General features: G+C 39.0%; 1 protein-coding gene and 1 long non-coding RNA gene across 6 annotated transcripts in view; both read left to right on the top strand.

Annotated features, from left to right (window-relative positions):
* Positions 1-15,127, top strand: part of LOC100744997 (1-phosphatidylinositol 4,5-bisphosphate phosphodiesterase epsilon-1) — a 128,171-nt gene extending 113,044 nt beyond the window's left edge. For 2 of the 5 annotated variants that reach the window (XM_012394014.3, XM_024372367.2), the window contains 11 exons: positions 945-1,402; positions 2,494-2,779; positions 3,185-3,393; positions 4,354-4,649; positions 6,198-6,424; positions 6,683-6,910; positions 7,302-7,526; positions 7,951-8,254; positions 8,633-8,987; positions 9,226-9,549; positions 9,973-15,127. In XM_012394014.3, coding sequence (XP_012249437.1) covers positions 945-1,402; positions 2,494-2,779; positions 3,185-3,393; positions 4,354-4,649; positions 6,198-6,424; positions 6,683-6,910; positions 7,302-7,526; positions 7,951-8,254; positions 8,633-8,987; positions 9,226-9,549; positions 9,973-11,476 — 4,416 coding nt within the window. In that variant the 3' untranslated portion in view covers positions 11,477-15,127. The remainder of the gene's footprint in view (positions 1-944; positions 1,403-2,493; positions 2,780-3,184; positions 3,394-4,353; positions 4,650-6,197; positions 6,425-6,682; positions 6,911-7,301; positions 7,527-7,950; positions 8,255-8,632; positions 8,988-9,225; positions 9,550-9,972) is intronic. The other 3 variants (XM_012394013.3, XM_012394015.3, XM_012394016.3) reach the window with 3 other exon arrangements.
* Positions 4,785-5,458, top strand: LOC112214056. The gene is made up of 2 exons (XR_002947977.2): positions 4,785-4,976; positions 5,030-5,458. It is a non-coding gene; the product is annotated as an uncharacterized LOC112214056 (long non-coding RNA).
* Positions 15,128-20,588: the final 5,461 nt, after the last annotated feature.

The raw sequence follows: 20,588 nt of genomic DNA, 5'->3' as shown, positions 1-20,588 counted from the left end.
CACAACTGCACAGATACCGCTAAAACGATTTAATAGCCAGAGATTATAATCGGTGGAATCGCGCGAAGAGATTTTCGTGGCGATTCCTCGGGCTTTCGTTACATTTCCTTCGCCGAGATACCGATCCTGATGAATTTTCAACGAATAATTTAAATACGATCGTCTCTCGAATCAACTGATCCGAGAAATTATCGCCTGAGACGATAAAGCGAGAGAAACCGAAGGACTTGTCGTCGAACGTCTGGACGATCGACTGGCGGAAGTTTGTAAAATTTCCACCGTATGAAGATTAGCAAGGAAACGTTTGTCAAACGATAGTTGCCTTGTGGCTTGAATGATTTTCAGGTACGAATATTCGTCCGCGTGTTATTTCATTCCACAATGCTACGACAATTTACCGAATGCTCTTCTGGAGAAACTGCAATCTCATTACGGCATTTTGTTTCGTACGCAACAAAAAGAACATTTCTACGACTCGAGTAAAAAGAAACAGGAAAATTTGTAATATTAACGATACTGCAAAGATCCGAGATACATCGCGTAAATGCATTTTCCTTGAAACTATATTTTCGAAATTGACTGTTACGTACGTATATGCATGTATGTATGTATGTATGTATGTGCTTTCATCGTCCGTACCAAAGTTGCTTTTGTATCTATCGCGAGACTAAATATGTTGCGTATCGTATTATGTATTTTTGCACCGTATCGAACGAACGTTTCAACGCTTAATTATAAAATTTCATAGATCTATCGCCTATTTTTGGCAGGCTTGTATCTTGGACCAAGCAAAAATTTCTTCTTTTTCCAACTATCTTAACCATCGGGTGACGTCTAAATGGAAAAATAAACGAAAAAGTTCTTACCGTGTTCCTGCCGTGTTTCTTTTAATCGGATAATACGATATTTAGATGGTATATAATACGAAAACTCGATTCCACCAGGTATTGCATCACGGGACAACGTTGGTGCATTGGGACTGCGAAGGCGGTACGACGAGGACGGCCTTAGTATTCGCGCGAGTGGATCGCGCTTGCGGTACCTTCGTGTGGGAAAAGCCACCCTGGAGTCCATTGAAAACTGCCCAGCTGGGAGGTACAGCTTCTGCAGATTTTTCGCTAACTGCCAATCCAGAAGACGTGGTATCGGCCGGTTTAGTAGGGAGATATACCATGCAACAGACGGACTGCGCTTCCGTGACGCTGGAAGAGGGATTTTTGGACCTGAGCTCCGTCAAGGAAGTCATGATCGGCTGTTGCGATCGGGACAGAGAGACCGACCTCAGAAGCATTTACAAGAGATACGGTCTATCTGGATCCGATTCATGTATCGGCCTTATGTACGGCTCCAGTCTGCCGGACAATCGACTGATCTTTCTCCTTTGCCCTCCTGCGCTTAGCAAGTAAGTAGCGTGGCTCTGTGATTTCCACGGTATCGTATATATGTATGTGATATAAAGCAATATCGAACAGAATAGTAGAACGTAGGAAACCAGTTTCGACGAAATTTATTCGACGCGTTCGAAAATAGATAAAAGGAAATATCGCGAGAGAACGGAAGAAAATTGCAAAAGTAATTGAACATCGACCGAGATACGTGGTCAACGAAATAACTTTAAATTATACGGTGGAAATTAATTATTTATTTTTTATAATATTTGTCAATCTCAAGCAACCGTTCTAAAAGCGTGATATATTTTTAAACTTGACAAACGATATTTTGGTAAAAAGAGTCGAACAAATGAAACTGTATTTCGATGGTATAATTCGGTAAACATACTTGATCCGTTCCGATACTTTCCGATTTCATTTTCGTGAATAATTGAATAACGAAGAAACCTAAAATAACAAAGCGTAATGATACGAACGACTGTTAATTAAATCGTGATTACGGAGATTAACTATTTAATTTTATGGGGAAAATTGTTTGTAATTTAAATGTTGCAAATTTCGAGTTTTGCATATTCAAAAGCATAGCTCGAAGCTGTTTTAGCAAAGTTACGCTCGACGGTAAATTTCCAGCGCGGATACCAGCTAAATTTATAACAATAGACCTCGCGAAAAGTTACCTTTGGATCACGTTAGAGGAAAAGATGCATTAGCTCTAGATCAGCGAAACGCTCCGCTCGTTTTTTCCAGGGAATATACCGTTACGGCAAACCTTTATCCAACGTTACTACTGCAGCTTGCGAATCGTGCACGGAATAGCCATTTTCTCGAGTTTACCTAAATTGACAAATATAGTACTGCTAAAAAAGGGAACTACTATCGAAAGAGTTATTACCGCGTCGTTGTTCTTTCTCTTTCCCTCTTGACATGATTCGTATCAACGATTCGATAATATCGGATAAAGACTCTATAGCGAGCGGCGTTATATACGAACGATTGTGTATCTTTTTTAACGGTATTAAATAAAGAGATATAGTTGCGCTGGTAACGTCGTGGAATGTAATATAAATAAATTTGACGGAAGGTGCTGTGTTTTCTTTTTCAGAATTTGGTACATGGGTCTTTGTTGGATACTACGAGGCCTGAAACGGCAACAACAACTAACAGATCGTAGATCGCGATGGTTAAAAGAAAAATACCTTCAGCTTTATTTCGAGGATGGATGTATCGAGCCAATGACAGCTGATGCTATTAGAGCTTTTGGCGGTCGCGACTGGTCCACGACTGAAAGTATCGGCACGCTTTCGCCGACGAGCAGCAGCGCTCTCCGCAAACGAAACGTTAAAGGGAAAAAAACGAAATCTATCGGCAATATTCATGCGTTAACAAAGGTTTGTTCGATCAAAGATTTATACGGTAACAAAAGACAAAAAATGAAGAAGACGGGGGAACTTGTCGTTTGAAAAAGTTTCCTTGCAAAAGTATACCAAGATCGCCGTTCGATCGCTCGATCGACGCGAAAGCTTTTCGCATGCGTGTGCGTGCGAAGAGTACAAATATTACGTACGTCTTTCCAAAAATAAAGAATAAATATTTAACACGTACGAGTAGCAAAGTTACGGTACATCGTGATATAATTTCGTAAATTAACATACTCTATAAAGTCATTGATAACCGTGACGAGGTGGCCAGTTCGATTCAAAGTCGATCGAGTAATCTTTATAAAAAAGACAAGTCCCTGTGTCAGATTAGAGCCAGAACTAAACTAAAGAATCGCACGTGATTATTTAAAACAGGATCTAAGCCTAAAACAGTATGACACTTCGTCTCCGGATGGAGGCTTAACAGTGGTCCCTTCTCGGCATATTACGGGTAGTAGAGAATCCTTGACGAGAATCATACCAGCATCTCCACGGTCCAGCAGAGATCGAGTTCCCCCACGTAGTCCTCCTGGATCCGCCGAACGAATTATTAGTTCCAACTTGCCTTACTCCAGCTTTCAAAGGTAAGGATTCCGATAATTTTCAGTCTTATAAGGAATTCGACAGAAGCAAGCGAAGTAGAACAACTAGACTTCGTCTCTAAAATTCTTCGTAGATGTCGATTACTTTCGCGCAGTCGATTAATCGCACGCTATTATTCGCTGGAGCTGCAATGTCAAGAGATAGAGAAATGCCTTCCGCTCGTGTATCTCTAGCGGGTTCTTTGCGTTGCGAGCTAATTAAATCGCAGAACTATATTATACATACGTACCTTCTGCAAAGTAATTAATGGAAATTAATTTTTCTTTCAACGAACCGAATGAAAAGTTCGTTCCGTTTATTTGTATTCAATTTAAACTCGTATTTTTTCATACAATTTCTGATAAAAGATTATCGATATTGGTATTTGATTTTCAAAACGTGTATTCATTCGTAACAGCCAAACTGCGGATCTTTACGCGTTTATGAGATATTCGGTCAAGTATTGAATCATAGCATGGAATAAAATCATAATTCGTTATTTATTTTTCAATAAGGTAACCAAACCTACCTACGAAAAACATTACTAAAATGTAAAAATCGTCTCTTTGTCTCTTCTCGTCCGACCCTTTACCATGTACAAATATTGCAATCAAAATTATATTAATTTATAATTGATTGAACGATCAACGCGATAAGAACGCGTGTATCGAGTACGAAGAAATTTGTAATATGTGGGAAAAGCTGAGACTTAACGTAACCCAAAACTAAACTAAACTGTATTAAATATTTCGTAATTTTGACAACGCTCGGACTGTAAACTCGCTGTACTATAAATTATTAAACGTGCGTACATATGTGGCGAGAAGAGTTAGCATCGTACAAAAATGTTGACATTTACAAAAACGAGTATCGTCCATAATTTGCAGCTTATTCTTAAAACTCTTAAATTTCTATAAAGTCTACTGAAATAACATGTTTCCTTTCAAACGATATTTACACAGCCTATTATGCGTCGCCAGGGACAAGGATAAAAACGGATCTGGAATGTCAGGTGGAGTGGAAGCACCTTGGCAAGCGAAGGCACGTGCCACTTCCATAATGTATGAAACTCAGTTGAACTTCGTCGAGTTTGTCGCGTTGTTCCGTTCGTTCAGCCTGAGAGCAAGAAAGGATTTACGCGACCTATTCGGCCAACTGGCGATCACTTGTCGTAGTCAAAGCGACGGTTCTTTGAGAGACTTTAACGTACGGCCGCCTGTGTTGAGGCAAACCAGTGACGCAACCCCTCAACGAATCGGTCAGTTTCCACCACTGAATATTTTCGAATTCTAAACCTAATTTCGTTTAAATCTCCACTTACGAACCTACTCTATACGTGTGATTTTATTTTAATTTTCTTTCTATCTATGATTTAACGTTTCGTTTGAAAAGTAAACCGTTGCTTTTAAATGTATTTACATACAACGAAAATCTGTATTGGGTAAAATATACTTTTGTTTCGCTTTTTAAATCGTATTTAATTATTTTCAAACTTATATTGTAACGAGAGTGATTACTGTTAATTTGTACATACATACACGTCACACACGTCACGCATACGTATATCAGATTAGCGGAAAGCTTTGTTCGCTCGTTAAAGACACGTGATACGTAAAAGCGATCTCACGAATCATTGAGATCATCGCGATCGAAAAGCTATATCATCGGACTGGCAAGAGATCGTACGAACTAACACCAAATAGGTACATCGCACGTTGCAGTGGATTTAGCTTTGTGTCTTTCTCGTTGTTTTCTTATACCCATCTTGTATAGACCGATCTGATATACCTGCTGTAACTGTTAGAAGAAAATAGACCTATAAAAATATATTAAATAACAGAGTATGAATTTGTATGCAACGAATAGAATAGATTAGTATTTAATATAAAATAATGAAATTATACTATATGAAAGTCTAGAGGATAAACATAGACTATATAATTTATGCTACAGATATTTTTGTATCACGCTCTAGCATAAAGTTGATCGAATAAAGCAGTTTATCATGTATCGTAAAGACTTTATAAATGAGTTACATAAATACATTGTCTAAAGTATTTTAGCATATTTTTATTTGAATTCTGTTTAATACCTGATTTTTCTTACGTATAGACAAACATGCAAAACAGACTGATAATTTTAGTCACCTTAATGTGCTTCGTTATGTTTCTACGTGAAAACTTTTATTTACCACGGTTGTACGATATCGTAATGTCTCAGTAATAATTCTTTCGTGAAAGATTTTTCCAAGATCTGAAACTACGAGCTACACTTTCTCATGTGGCATATGCCCAAATCGAAAATGATCGATTCTTAAGTCGCGATGTTAACGTCGACGCAAATACACGCAACTTTAAACGCTTTGTTTAATATCGAACTATCTCGTATCGTTCGTTGAGATCGTTCGAACATTCGTTGCTCCGCTGGAAGTAAAAAGGACTATAAGAAAAAGAAATTATTCCTGACGTATTACGTAACATGGCACAATTTTCGTAAATAAAGTTTTATCGTATGTCTAAATATAAAAAAGATACTTGAAACGACCAAAAGCCATTAGTCCATTCTGTACGTGTAACGATAAATTGTTTAATAAATCAATTAACTTAGCTGAAAGATGATCGCAATCGTCTCATTGGCGGAAGAAAATGTCAGTGTACGCTTATTTGTTTTCGACAAAGATGTATAGAAATAATCATTTAAGACGTAAGGTGTTTAGAAAGTTAAGTTTTGATAAAAACAACGTCGTATCGTTTCTATCTGTTTGCACGTCGACGGCATTATAAATATGCAAATATTTTTTAAACAGGTCTCTTGACGAGAAATAACTCCATAGACTGTCACGAGTACAAAACCAGCAGCAATCTTCAAAAGAAACAAGTTTTCGACGCGGTGGCTGCAGCTAGCATCGTTAATAATTGTTCTGGCGTTGACACTTCGAAATCGCAAGTTATCACCCTGGCGACGTTCACTAAGTTTTTGGAATCTCGGCAGCAAGAAAAACTAACCGACGACGAGATCAAGGCGCTGGTTAAGGTACGCGAAGATTTAAAACAACCTATCGCTGCTTTCTCATAGTTCGTCTCGAGTTCGATCGTGTCGATTACCGAATTATAAGCCGCGATATTCGCCCAGATCAGCGAGCAGCATAGCGCGGTACTCGATTGCTTGAAACTAGGATGCGTAACAGTTATGACAAACTGCTGTTATCCCGAGGTCGTGCCGTGCGATACAATGGCGTAGAAAGATATAGCGAGTAGCACGATCAACCGAGACGATTTGCTCTGATTCCAGCGACACGAACCGGACCCAGGACTACGTACACAATGGTGTTTGTCTTTCGAGGGCTTTGCACGGTACATGATGGACAAGGACAATTATGCCTTCCCAAACGAGTATGCGACGCCGTTCGAGACTGAAATGCAGCAGCCATTGTCCCAGTATTACATCGCTAGCTCGCATAATACTTATTTAACTGGCCATCAACTCAAGGGAGAATCTTCGGTGCAGCTTTACTCTCAGGTAAACGAAAGCTTGGTCTCGTCTTTTCAACGATGATCTCTATCGCGCAAATGTGAAATACGCGATACGATCTCGGAGAAACGGTCGTGCAATTAAGAAAAAGACATTTTTTAATATACAGAACCTACTTGTTGCTTTTTTTCATTATAAAATTGTGTAACGCGCGTTTTTTTTGCGCTTTGTTCCCGATTTGTACGATATCGCGAGATATTAGTTGCCGTATTTCGATAATTAAAAAAGTATTCGTATTATTTCTCTCAATTGGTTATTTGTATAAAAAAACATGTAATCCGGTTTTCGTTCGCGAAACGTTGAAGGGATTTCGATGTATTTGCAGTAGGTGAAATCTACGAGGTAAAATACTCGATGTGACGGTAAGTTGATTTTGCAGGTACTACTAACAGGATGTAGGTGTGTAGAGTTGGATTGCTGGGATGGCGATGATGGCTCTCCCGTTATTTACCATGGTCACACCTTCACTACCAAGATACCATTTCGCTTGGTCGTAGAGGCGATTGATAGAAGTGCTTTCGTCAGTTCTCCATATCCCGTGATTCTCTCCATCGAGAATCATTGTTCGCAGAGTCAACAAGCTCGAATGGCCCAAATATTTCAAGTACGTTATCTTTTATTATTTCAAACATTCGATTAATCGCGTGTACTCGGACAACGAGCGATGCCGAGCGAAACGAAGCGAGCGTCGTTACAACAATGACACAGTCCGTTAATTAATTTCTTATCTACTTTCTGTTTCCGTCGTCGTTTATAAATCGCGAGGCAAATATTTCGAAATCGACGACGAAATGAACTCTGCTTTCGCGTCAATGTCTATACGATTTAATATAAAAATGATATTATTCCGTCGATTTTAGCGCAACGATATCGATCGCCAAGCAAATTTTCCGTCGTCGATTTTCTTTCGTCAAAGTTTCGCGATTCGTACCTCTTTTACCTGCGCGTGACGTTTCACGTAGCAGGGATATTTTTGTAGAAAAACGAAAGCAACTTTGAGAAGCAAAGTTACGCGAACTCTGTTTCAGTCGGTATTTGGAGAAAAACTGGTGACAAAGTTCCTGTTTGAGACGGACTTTAGCGACGACCCTCAACTGCCATCGCCGTCGCAATTGCGCTACCGAATATTAATCAAAAACAAGAAGATGGTGGTAGAACCCGCTGGTCCTTTGACGCACGCTCCCTTGAGTCATCGTGGAAAAATGCTCATGTCCGATCGAGCTTCGTCTATGAAACAAATGCGTACCGACGTAAGCAGCGCTTCCGTCGTCGAATATTTTAGCGAAGACGACGACGATGAGGAAGATGACGACGAAGACGACAATATCGATGGTAAATGTTCTACTCCTAGTTCTCTTAATTAACTACGGCGATATTTATCTTAAAACACAGCTGATCCGTGTTTCGTTCAAGCGGATATCCTACGTATTTCGTAAATCGCGATTTATTACACGCTTAAAAATTCGAAATATCTCTTTCTTGTAAAGGAAAATTCTCGTTGAGTGATATTTTACGATAATACAATAATGTTGCTACAGCGCAGGTAATTTAATGCGAGCGGCGAAGCAACTGCAGTTATTTTTCCGTTCACCTAGCAGTAACTTAGTTACGTCAAAGCCATCGTACAAACTAATCCGAAACTATCGAGCACAAGAACTTAACCAATTACTTAATTAACGAGCGACCTAACGCGAAAGTTTTACCTTCCAGATAACTCCATTTCCAGCTACGAAAGGTATTTGGGTGGGATGCAGGTGCCCCATGGTCGATTAAAGTCAGATTCCGCGGTCGACGATAAGTCGCAAAAACAAAGTAGCCAAATTGCCAAAGAACTTTCGGATTTGGTGATTTACTTGCAAGCTATTAAATTTCGCGGGCTGAACACTACGCCAGGAACAACGGCCACTGGGAAGGTGCGACATCAACCGCACACTGGACCGGTTCAGAGACACAGCATCGCTGGAATAGGAGCTACCAGCATCGGTGCCTCTTCCGGATCGCCACAGTCTTTATCGACGTCGGCTTCGCTCGCAAGCGGCGGCAGCAATATCGAAAATCTCTTCAGGTTGGTTTTCTATCGTAATTCGACGTAACGTTGATCGTTGAAACGAATCGCGACGTATACGCTACCGCTCGAACCTCAACGTCTTAATAGATCGTTTCTAGTGAACTCTTGATAGCATTTGAACCGTGTACGTTATTCGAATGATTTTGCAATTCCGTCGTTACTTACGCAGTACTTACTTACGCAAGATTCGGAATTTTTACCTATAGATGTTCGATAATGTCGTAAAATATTTCAGATTCACGCGCGGAGTTCCAGCCTGCTTTCAATGTTCCTCGTTGAATGAAAGCACAGCGAAGAAGATTTGCAGAAAACAACCTCTAGGGGTTGTCGCCCATGCAGAAACTCAGTTAATTCGAACGTATCCGGCTGGAATGCGTATTGATTCGACAAATTTCAATCCCGTGATCTTCTGGGCCTTTGGTATTCAAATGGTAGCACTAAATTACCAAACCGACGACGCCGGATTAAATTTAAACGCCGCTATGTTCGAGCAAAATGGGCAATGTGGATACGTTAGGAAACCTTCGGTTATGTGGGACAAAGGCCATATGATGTATAGGTATGCACGGAAATATGTATCCCCCTTTCTGTAAAATCTTCCATTCGTTCGAATTATTGCAAAATGGATATATTCGTAACTATTTCAATGCGAGAGCATTGTCCTACGATTCGATAATTTTCTATTATTAACGATAAATTGCTTCCGTATTAAGAATAGTTCAAATATCTCCGTAAATTTTATTGAATTTGTCGAATTTATCGAATTTATGAACGATTTTGATTTAATTTGGACATTTCGTTATTATCGAGAATCGTGCTCGACTTCTTGTTAGGATTTTCAAATCTTTAAGTTTGGAATTCTAGTGATAACAAACTCTGGTAGAAATATGAAAAATTGAAATACATCGAAGTATATCGAAACATACATATATCTCTCCGACTTTTAACGCACGCTTGCCTAAAATACGAAACTCGTTTCTAGACGCTTCAATCCTTGGGATAAAGAATTCGACGGGCTACATTCGGCACACCTGACGCTTTCAATAGTCTCTGGCCAGTATGTTTCCCCAACAAATTTCGTCGCCAGCACGTACGTCGAAATCGAACTAGTCGGCATTCCGATCGACTGTGCCAAGCATAAAACGAAAATAATACAAAACAACGCGCTGAATCCTATTTGGAACGAGAAATTTTGCTTTCAAGTAATGTTCAAAGACCTTGCCTTTCTGCGTTTCGGCATCGTCGAAGCAAGTTCCCATCATTTGATCGCCCAAAGGGTCATTCCGCTGAAATGCTTGAAGCCCGGCTACAGACACGTACGTTTGCGTTCCTGTAAAAACAAACCTTTGGCTCTGTCCACGCTGTTCATTTATTCCCGTTTGGAAGAGGAGAGTCTCGATTACAACACGTGTTGCCGTGATCACAAAGAGTCGTCGAAGCGGCCGTCATCGGGTAAGGAACCGGAAAAATTGACCACGGTGGATCCTGGGTTAGGTGGAGTGACGCTGAAGAGAAGAATGTTCTTCCTAATGGTTTATCACGTGATACCGGAGGAACCGTACACTATATTAAAAGTCACGCAGGATAGTACGACGCAAGAGGTAATGTTACAAGCTCTTCAGAAAGCTGGAATATCCGCGGATCGGGTCGACGAATATATTTTGGTGGAAGAGGTCTCTCGTGGTTGGGAGAAGAGAGACAGGGAAGAACTTCCGACTCAACGCGTGTTAGATCCAACGGAGCACCCGTTGCAAGCGCAGGCTTTATGGAAGGGGCAGGGGCGTTTCCTCTTGAAGAGGGTAGGCGATGATCCTAGCAGCAGAGCCTGGCTGGCTTCTATAAGGAGTACAGCTGGACACTCGAAGCTCGACTCCGAAAGAGACACATCCACGCATATCTGGGACGAAGCTGACACCTTCTTAGTTTGCATTTATAACGTTTCGCCGGATATACCGTACGCGATACTTCGCGTTCCTGTAAGCAGCTCTGCTCAAGATGTTCTGGCTCAGGCTTTAGTGAAGGCCAGAAGAATGGAGGATCCGATGAAGTTTGCTTTGGTGGAAGAACTGGAATGGGGAGGAGCCGGAGCCGTTGGTAGCGGCAGTCGACAATTGAGAGTTTTACGCGACGAGGAGAACGTGTACAGTACTCAAGCCTTTTGGAAGACGCTCGGAAGATTCATTCTGAGAGAAAGAGAACAAGCAATACCGAGGCGGCATCTGTTGCCAGCCACCTTGGATAGGCTCAGCAAAGGTTTTTCCGTAGGAAGATCGGTCTCCTTGCCAGGTTCCAGCAAGGAGAAGATGCCTGTCTCGGAAGCGCTTTCCGATCCAACTTCCAGAGGATTGAGACATCGTCTACTGATGCACGGTCGTAGGAGGGAAGTTCACTCCGATGGCGAAGATATTCGCGAGTCTGATATTTTAAACGCGGCCCTTCACTTGAAGAAGGTATCCTTAAGAAAATTAAGGGTTTGGAAGTCATAGTGGCAGTCAAGGGCGACATCGATTTCATCGATCTTCGCCACTCGGAAAAACCAACCGTAAGTTACGATAAATCATTGCATTCGAGGTAAATCGAATCTTCGGAAGGCAAATGCGAAATTATCCGACGCTTTTGAGGCGATGTTTGACGAAAGAAACCTCGAATATCGTTCGTATCGTTTCGAAAAAAAGAAAAAAAAAAGTCCACCAGTAATCAGCATTCAAACGTTACGATATAAATGATAAATAAGCGAAAAGATGCCTAATTATACTCGACACTGCTTCTTGATTCCGCATAATCTGAGTCTTTAAACCGTTACTTGGAGACAAAACCGGTGTTGATGACAAACGGTATCATCGGTTCAGACAGAGTTTGATTGGACGTGAAATTGGAAACCACGCGTATCTGCAGTCGAATAGCTTTAAAAAAGAAAGCCAAGCTACCGATACGTTCAAACGATCCTGTTAACACGTTTACGCGCTGCCCAGAAATTTTACATAACAGCATGTTTATCTCATCTTCGTTTAAACTCTAAAAATTAATTTTATCGTATGCTTAATCGATTTTAATTTTACGATCGCACTTCTCTAGTCACATTAGTATTATCACGTAAATGTACAAAAGCGTAATCTCGCATAATCTCCAAAACCAGTCAGTTCCTCGAAGAAAAATTAGAATTGTGAAATTCAACGGATTCCGGTGAATTTCCAAATAATTTCCAAAGAATGGCAAAGAAGGAATATTTTTAATCGCAAAGTTTAGTTCGATTAGATTGATTTTTTTTTTTATTGTAAATTAATGTAAATCTCTTTTCCATATTTTTTTATATACATGTATATATTTTCTAATCTATATAATATATTTTAATACACGTATATACCTGTACTTACGAGAAACGTTTGCGTATAATATGGTAAAAGGGCTTCGTCAATTTTATCGGGAATCTAGAGAATTTTTACGGCGAAAAACATTTCCTAACCGGTTAATTTTATTTCGAGAACGAAGCCAACCGACAATTTCTAAATGAACGTAACTTACAACGGGACCTGATTCATTTTTATAAGTACATATTAACTTGTCCTTCGAATATAACAATTAACGCTTGCACTTTAAGTACCTGACTCGTTTTTAGAAGTTATTTTATTCGTAATAATGTTTAATTATTATGAATATCACGATCAATATATGTACGAATGTCGATCATGCAGTCATAAGTATTCGTTTTTATCTTATCAGGATACGTTCCTACGCTGCGCTTTAACGATCGAGCAACGTTATCCGACCTACCGCGCATTCTGCACAAATTTTTATGGAATTCTTTCGTGAAAAATTATTCGTCCGAAAAGATTTAAAAACCTATCCTCCGCTTCTTTCGAAGCAACGTCGCTTTATTTCCTGAAATAGTCGCTATCGCTATTTGTACGTCAAATTTGTATACGAAAGAAGACTACTTGTCCACTTGACGACAATAACAGATTACTTCTCTTTTCTTTGTTTCGTTCTTTGTATATACTTTGTAACGCGACATTTTATACGATACAGAGCCAGGCAGTGTGACTTTTTTTTTACTCGGACTTCGGTTTTATCGAAGGAAATAAAAAGTATATACGAAACACATGAAACGAGTATCGTACGAATGGAATACGAGATTTATTTATTTCATCTACGTACAAAATCTGTATAGTACGTAACGTGCTATTTCTTCAATCGATGATCGATAAGATTCGTCGTATTGGCGTCTATTGGTACTTTGATACATCAGCCTGTCCCATGTTGTACGTAGAAAAGAAAGTAGCAGAGTAAAGTCGGACGAAGTAAGAATCTGCATCTAGGAATGAGAAATGAGACGTCTAGTCAAGCTCTATCATCGATGTTTCAAAGGTGCGCTTCAAGTAAAACGTAACTAAATTATTTTACGAATACGATTAAGCAAGCAGCATTCTAGCAGAAAGATTCGTCGTAAGATAAAGTTCTCGAAATCGCAATGAAGTAAGTTAAAGTTATAAAGTAAATTACCTGTTACAGTTAGTATTTAAATAGAAAAAAAATCTATGAAACAGCAGTATTATTTGCATATTCCCATTGACTGCGTGGATCATATTCAGCGCAAGAATCGTTCTAGTCTAACACGTACTTGTGGCGATTTGTTTTAATTGTTCGTTTGTTACGAGGACGCAGTGCTGGCAATATATGTATGTACATAATTACATTATCTTCTCGGTTATTGTATCTAATCAAGCGTACGATCGGATTTTCTGTAACGAAAACTCTTGAACGAGAAACGTTAACTCGCGTGAAGTTGCTACTCAGAAGTCGTATTTATTATAACGTTGTTGATACTGAAGAAAAAAAGCGAGAAAGTAGAGTCGTCGGTGTTACTTTTACAATCATTGCCTCCCTAATCCTGCAGTGTTAAGCGAACATAATTATAGATTATAAATATGAGACCAAGGAGTATCGATTGTTTTTCACTCTTAAACGTCGTTCCGATCGTTCGAAGGATCGTTACGCTCCGCTCGGTTTCGAGTCTTTCGTCGGAACCTTTTGCCTAATTTTCATGGTATAATTCTATATACAATAGGTGGAAATAATTAGCGAAAAAGATAAATATTATAAAATCTATCTACCGTGGACCAGCAACGTCACGATTAAAGATTATCCTTTGTCTTCCATGCGAATTTATCCTAACGAAGCTTACGGTAGTTTCAACGAATCGTGACAAACAATTTCGGAATAAGCACGATCTTCCTCTTGACCTTTCGATTCTAGAAGCGGCAAACGTCGTTCTGTGAGAAAATTTGTCGGCCGTTTTCGTTTGACCGAGCGAACCGCTTTTTGAAAAGAGCGCTTTCAAAAAATTGCTAAATACTCGCGATATTTCGTCTTGTAGGATGCCGTTTCCAGAATTATACAAACATAATGTTTCTCGATAACTTCGTGACGTTACTGCGCTCCTTGATATATTTTTCGACACCACTTCATTCATCCATCTTTTACCCGTTTTTTCGAGTCTATCTAACGATCGTGTATCACGAGACAAGGCAAAATTCGATGGTTGGATCGCGAACGAGAATAGATATCGCGGTTCGCTAATTATATACGCGTTTGCAACAAGACTTACTCGAAAGTAAAACTCATTTTTAATACGCGCATTTTATTCCAAAATTTGCTAACATTTAACGATAAAGTAAAGTCATTGATCGATTTTAGGTACAACTTATAAAAGAGGAAACAAGAAAAATACATGTGTATTTGTTGTGTAATTACGAGGTAAACGAATTGTATATACAGTTGGTAAAATGTTCACGCCTGACAAGAAGCTACCTTGAATTTAAATATAAAACACTGTGTACGCTTCCGACGATTAAAATGAATGCTATTAATAGCTTTGTTAAAATCAATTTTTACGCTGTATCAAATTGTTGCGTTACCTTAGAAATAGCTAACACGTTATTTTATTGCGTTATCTACATTTGTAGCGTTTTGTAACATTGTAATATACACGTGTAACATCTCGTAACATGGTCGTGAAAACCGATATTCCGAACGACTTCGAATCACGTTAGAAACCGATACAAATTTCATTTTGTCGAAGCATCGTTAGATTCGCGATGACCAAAATTCAACTCTGTATGACTCTGTATGAAAAAAAAAGAAGAACTACCTTGAGTTTGCGTTGTTCTTGAAAAATTTACGAAAATAGTAGGAAATTTTGTAAAATATCTCGGCTAAATATTATATCGATTCGATGTGATCGAAATGCAGGACAAAACTGCAACTGCAATATGTATATGTATGTATGTATATTGTATAAATATATGGTATAAATACTTGGATAAGTATTTATATGATATCTATGCATCTGTCGATTCGACGTGTTGTTAAGCATTAATTTCATTCATTTTAATGTGCAACCTATGTTCAAAGGTAACGTACGCCACGTTGATAACGTTTCGTGGTAACGCAAGGTTTTTTACGAACAAAATACACGACAGAGAGAGAGAGAGAGAGAGAGAGAGCACATTTACACAGCGAAACAGTATTTACGCAGCGTAAAGCAACTATCGTGCAACATTCTGTATATACATAGAGGCAAACAAGGGCTACTAATAACGGTAATTAGACGTTGTAGTTGAATTCGATGCTCCTTGAGTCTCGGATAAAACCCCCGCATCGAGAATATCATCGATTACAACGGACGTCTTTCGAACGGTAGAACAGGAATGCTACAGCGATAGTTCTCGAATCGAGTTATTATTTGTCGACGTATTTGAACGTTTCGGAAGCATTCGCGTCGCTACGGACTTACACGAAATATCTATATTAGATAATATTAGAATCGTCTTGATCTTGGCGAATGTATCAGCTTCGACGTTGTACGCGTTAACGTCGACTTGCGAAGATCGAATTACGGTAATAAGACGTATCGCGTGATCAGCCTCTTTGCTATGGAACGGCAAGATTCTTTGAAATTGTTTTCTCGTGGTTCCGTCGATTCGTCGATCGTAACGGCGCTTATGCTTGGAAGTCCCTTCTTTACGGCTGATTCCGAAATATCCGTTGAGAATATTTATAAGACGGAAGCTACGTTGTATTCCACTAGAAAGAAACAACTACTTCTTAAAACTTTTGGGACCACGCTCATTAATCGTATTTTCCAACGAACTCTCAAGGGCCGCCGCTTCAACGCGAACGATGCAGTATTCGATTTCTTTTCGTCGATGAAACCGTAATCATTGAAACGAAATTCGAGGGGAAATTCGAGGGAAAATTTCAGGGGAAAATCCAAGGGGACGAAGAGCAGAGAAGGAGATCCACGTCCGACGAGATTTGAAAACGCGCGATCGAGTTTTACGAACGTACGTACTCGGCACGCGCGTGGCAACGTCAAAGCGTTCTCTCTTCATCTTCCGATCGCGCGAAACTTCGAACGTCAAATCGTAGAAACGAACGATTCTGTCTTTCTCGTTCCTAGCGAGCGAACCGAGAAAGACAACGTCGATCGTCCGCGTTCGGCACGAAGAAACGCATCCGATAACGCTTACGCGCGTCTGGCGAATCGCAACCGTCTATCATCGTCGTTTCGAGTAAACGTTACGACGAGTTACCCAGATGAAAAGGACAATGCGTAGATCGTGAACATTTTGCATTGTTCTACGTTAAATCGATAAGATTGGTCGTGTTAGGAACGAGACAATGGGAACAATATAAATTGAGCTGATCCACTCGATTATCCTTTTTTTGATCGAATCGAATTCGAAGGATATAAACGTTGCGTGCGTACGAAAGAAACGTATACCCTGTATCGATCGGGCATATACCTGTTGTACATATCCGTGGTTCTTCGGTAACTGTTACGTTAAAATATCTGCGCGTAATATATAAACGATACATAAATGAATATAAATTATATGCATTTGCGCGTGTATGTATATAAAAAAGTATTCTTACATGGCTACATATGCGCGAGTGCATATACTTCTGGCATACTGACGCACGCGTGCATCCAGAGAGCGGATGTACTGGCTGATTCGATAACAATCGACGGAGAAAACTGGATGCGCTCGAGTATAGAAACATCGCGTTTCCTTCTAACGATCGAGACTCGCGCGTACCTATGTTAAGTTGAAAGAGCGAAGCGACTTGCCAGGGATTTTCCAATAAAACTTACGCATTGCTATCGTACGACGCGTTATTGTTACTGTTAAGTTTCGCGCGAGTTTCGCTTTCGTCTCTTGTAAAAACGTGTAATTGATAACCGCATTAACCGGAAAGAACTAACGTTTCGTCGGACGATCGGATGCGCAACGCGAACGAGTCGAACTAAATAAAAGGTAAAGCTAACTAATTCGAAGTAGCAAGCATTCGGGGCAACGATCGTTATCGGATCGAGCCGTACACGTTGCACTCAACGGCTACGAATTACATGCCGCGCTTTCGTACGGTATGCGATTCGAAGTCAAATAAAAATTACAAACAAAAAGAGGTAATAATAGAAAAGGAAAAAAAGCGTTGATAGGAAGAAACAGTTTAAGACGTTTCTGCCGCGTGTCCAGGCTGGTCCGGCCGCGGCTGTTAATCCATCTAATTGAAATATATAAATATATATATAAATTTATATATATATTTATATATACACGAGATGTCTCTTTCGTAAGTGTGAATTTTATGATATATATATACATATATTACATATATGTATTAACTAATATACATACGTATATATATATATATAATAGAATGTGGGTCGTTTTCACTGCATTCTCATTGACCGCTTTTCGATGCATTGTCAGTAAATTAGGTCGTTGCGACTGCTGATATCGATCGCGTGTACAAGCGATTAAATAATTAACCGATTCGTTGAGTCTTCGCCGAATAATAGTAACGTAACCAGCTGGAAGAAGTGACTTCGAAATAGCATTAAAAACGATCGTTCCTATGGAATTTCGATTACCTTTACCTTTCGTTTCCTGCTGAAAGAGATACTGCTTTATTTACGACTAATACGCTTCTTTCGTATTTCGTTCTCTCACACCAGGGAAATTGAGTATCGATTCTGTCTCGTTTTTACAAAGCTATGTAAATACGTCTACCGCTTTACATCGATTTCTGTCGCGATAAATTGATACAATTTACAAGTGATTCGTTATAGGTATATGTAATAACGGGCTCTTAATTATTAGAAACATAATAGCGATCGTTAATGTAACAATGACTGTTCAAATTTTTCAATGAAATATATATATATATATATATAAATGGAAATTCTAAACATTCGTTGATAAAAATTAAGGCAAACATGTAACGTATTATTTCGTATCGCTTCGTGACTTAAAATTACGGAATATTTTTTTACGTCCTATGTTTTTTTAAAAAAACTATCGCATTTACGAAAATACGTAAGTTGAAAGTTTGTTTAGTGCGCGTTGTCGCGTTACTTTTACCGCAAACGTAATCGCGGTATACGTACGTCGAATTTTATGTTACGATAAAACTTAAAGGTATCTTTCCTACGTATTAAATTGTTAACGAAATTTTCATTCGACTTATGTTATAATTCGATTATACATTACAGCCACGTGCCAAATCGAGCAAATTCAAAAACGACGAATTATACTTTCCTCCGATAAAAATAAAGAAATAAACACCAGAAATTTTTCATTAAATATCTTATACGTTATTTATACACGTTTATTCTGCGTAATATTACCTTCTCCTTCTGTTATTTTAAATCCATTAAAAAATATACATACCTTTAACGCTATACTCGATGACGTCCTGCAGAAAAAACATTTTTTCTAGATACGTAGGTACTGCGCATTCTGGTTACGTAACGAACTTAACGTTGTAGAGCATTCGCGTAAATGTCGACACTGCGTTTGGTAATGAATATATTTAAAGCAATTATAGGTCGTAACAGTCTCACGAAGACAACTCGATTTTTGGAAAAGTAGCTTAAAATTCTGATTAAACGATGCTTTAATCTCGTGCCACGACTTGGCGTACAATTAAAAAAGCCCATCAAAATCCTTCTCATACACGTTTTCGTTCGATAGTCTTTTAAATTAAGTTTTTGGAATATAAAATAGCGAATCGACGAAACAGACGTATTCCCGATTAGGATTTTTACACGATTGAATTATAATTTTTCTCTCGCGTGAAAACGTTTATTAAGAAAAAGATCTTTCGATAATAATAAGTCATCGAATTAAATATTTAAACAATTTCTCCACGAGTAGTACGATTTCCAAAAACTTGATCGCGTAGACTGTAAACTTTCCGATGAGGTATCTCTAGTCATCTTTCATTCGGCTTTAGTTCCTGTAATCGTAAGCTTTACTTTCATCTGTATTCTTTACGGAGTAGAACAGAGTTTGTTACAAATTGGCAGCTGTATTAGTAGAAACGCAATTCGACGAATTCATAGACACGGGCAATTTAAAAAATGTGTCATAATTACGTTAACAGTGTTAACTCTAATGACGAGAAGATACGTACGTTGGGTAAATTTCTTCGTAGAATATAAAGAAAAATCATTGTTTACGATAAAAAAGAAAACTACTCGTCATCGTCATCGTGACATCGTGTCCAGTAGGTTGCGCGAATATCGAAAAACAAGAAGGTAGAAAGAGTAAACGTATCGGTAAAGGAAAGAGTCTTTTATTGATATACGCCGATAAGCCGTAGCGTGAATTTCGTTGTATTTAAGCGATAGACAAATTTAACAAAATTCAACAAAACAAAAAAAAAAGAGAAAAGAATAACAACAATCGAAAGCGATCGTAGCGAGTAACGTTAAGTAGTATTCTCTCCAGCGTTAATTACATAAACTTTCGAGTAGTCTTCGTTCTTGTTTGGAGAATAACGTTTGAATAATGGTACACGTAATAGCCGTAAAAATGAAAAGGCATGCGGTCATCTTGACGCTACTACACATATAATTTATCACTACGATATTGCGTTGATATATCATTGGCATTGTTAAAAGAAGAAGATCTACGTGTAAATAAACATAAAAAGCATTTTTATAGATAACCTTAGTCATTTCGATATCAACCCCGACCTTTAGATATCAACGACGAGATAAAACAATCGGCGAAAATTTAACAAATTTAATAAATACCGTATCGTTCGAGGAGAAATCGGCGATTATCTGGAAAATGAGATTTCGATAACCTTCAAATGTATCGTCAAGCTCGTCGTTTCGAGTAATTTTTCTCTATACGCGTTGCCATCGCTCGTTACCCTTAGTTTCCGGGATATACGCGAGAAGCTTCGATCAAATTTACTTTCCATTACGCTTCGTTTGCGAAAACAACGACATTTGCAGTAAAAATTCTTTCACACGCGTCGCCTGCATTCTACGTACGTAAGTCTATCGTTTTATCGGTTGTTACTTCCGGTGACTCTTTGCGTAACCCGGAATTTATCCCTCGGTCGAGGCGGCCACTAGCTATGAAAATATAATTAGTCGGACCGCGATGATCCTAAGGAACTGTGATAAAACTAAGCGTTCGCGTTTTACCCCTAGGACGCTTCATCGTTATAAAATATATTCAAGTGGAGACGTTCCTTATGGTTATCGCTCCATCGGGTAAAATATGGGGAAACGCG

The sequence above is a fragment of the Bombus impatiens genome, unplaced genomic scaffold, assembly GCF_000188095.3.
Source record: "Bombus impatiens unplaced genomic scaffold, BIMP_2.2 scf_0064, whole genome shotgun sequence".
NCBI classification, from domain to species: Eukaryota; Metazoa; Arthropoda; class Insecta; order Hymenoptera; family Apidae; genus Bombus; species Bombus impatiens.
The sequence above is the reverse complement of the archived record's forward strand: the minus strand, read 5'-3'. Positions and strand labels throughout refer to the sequence as shown.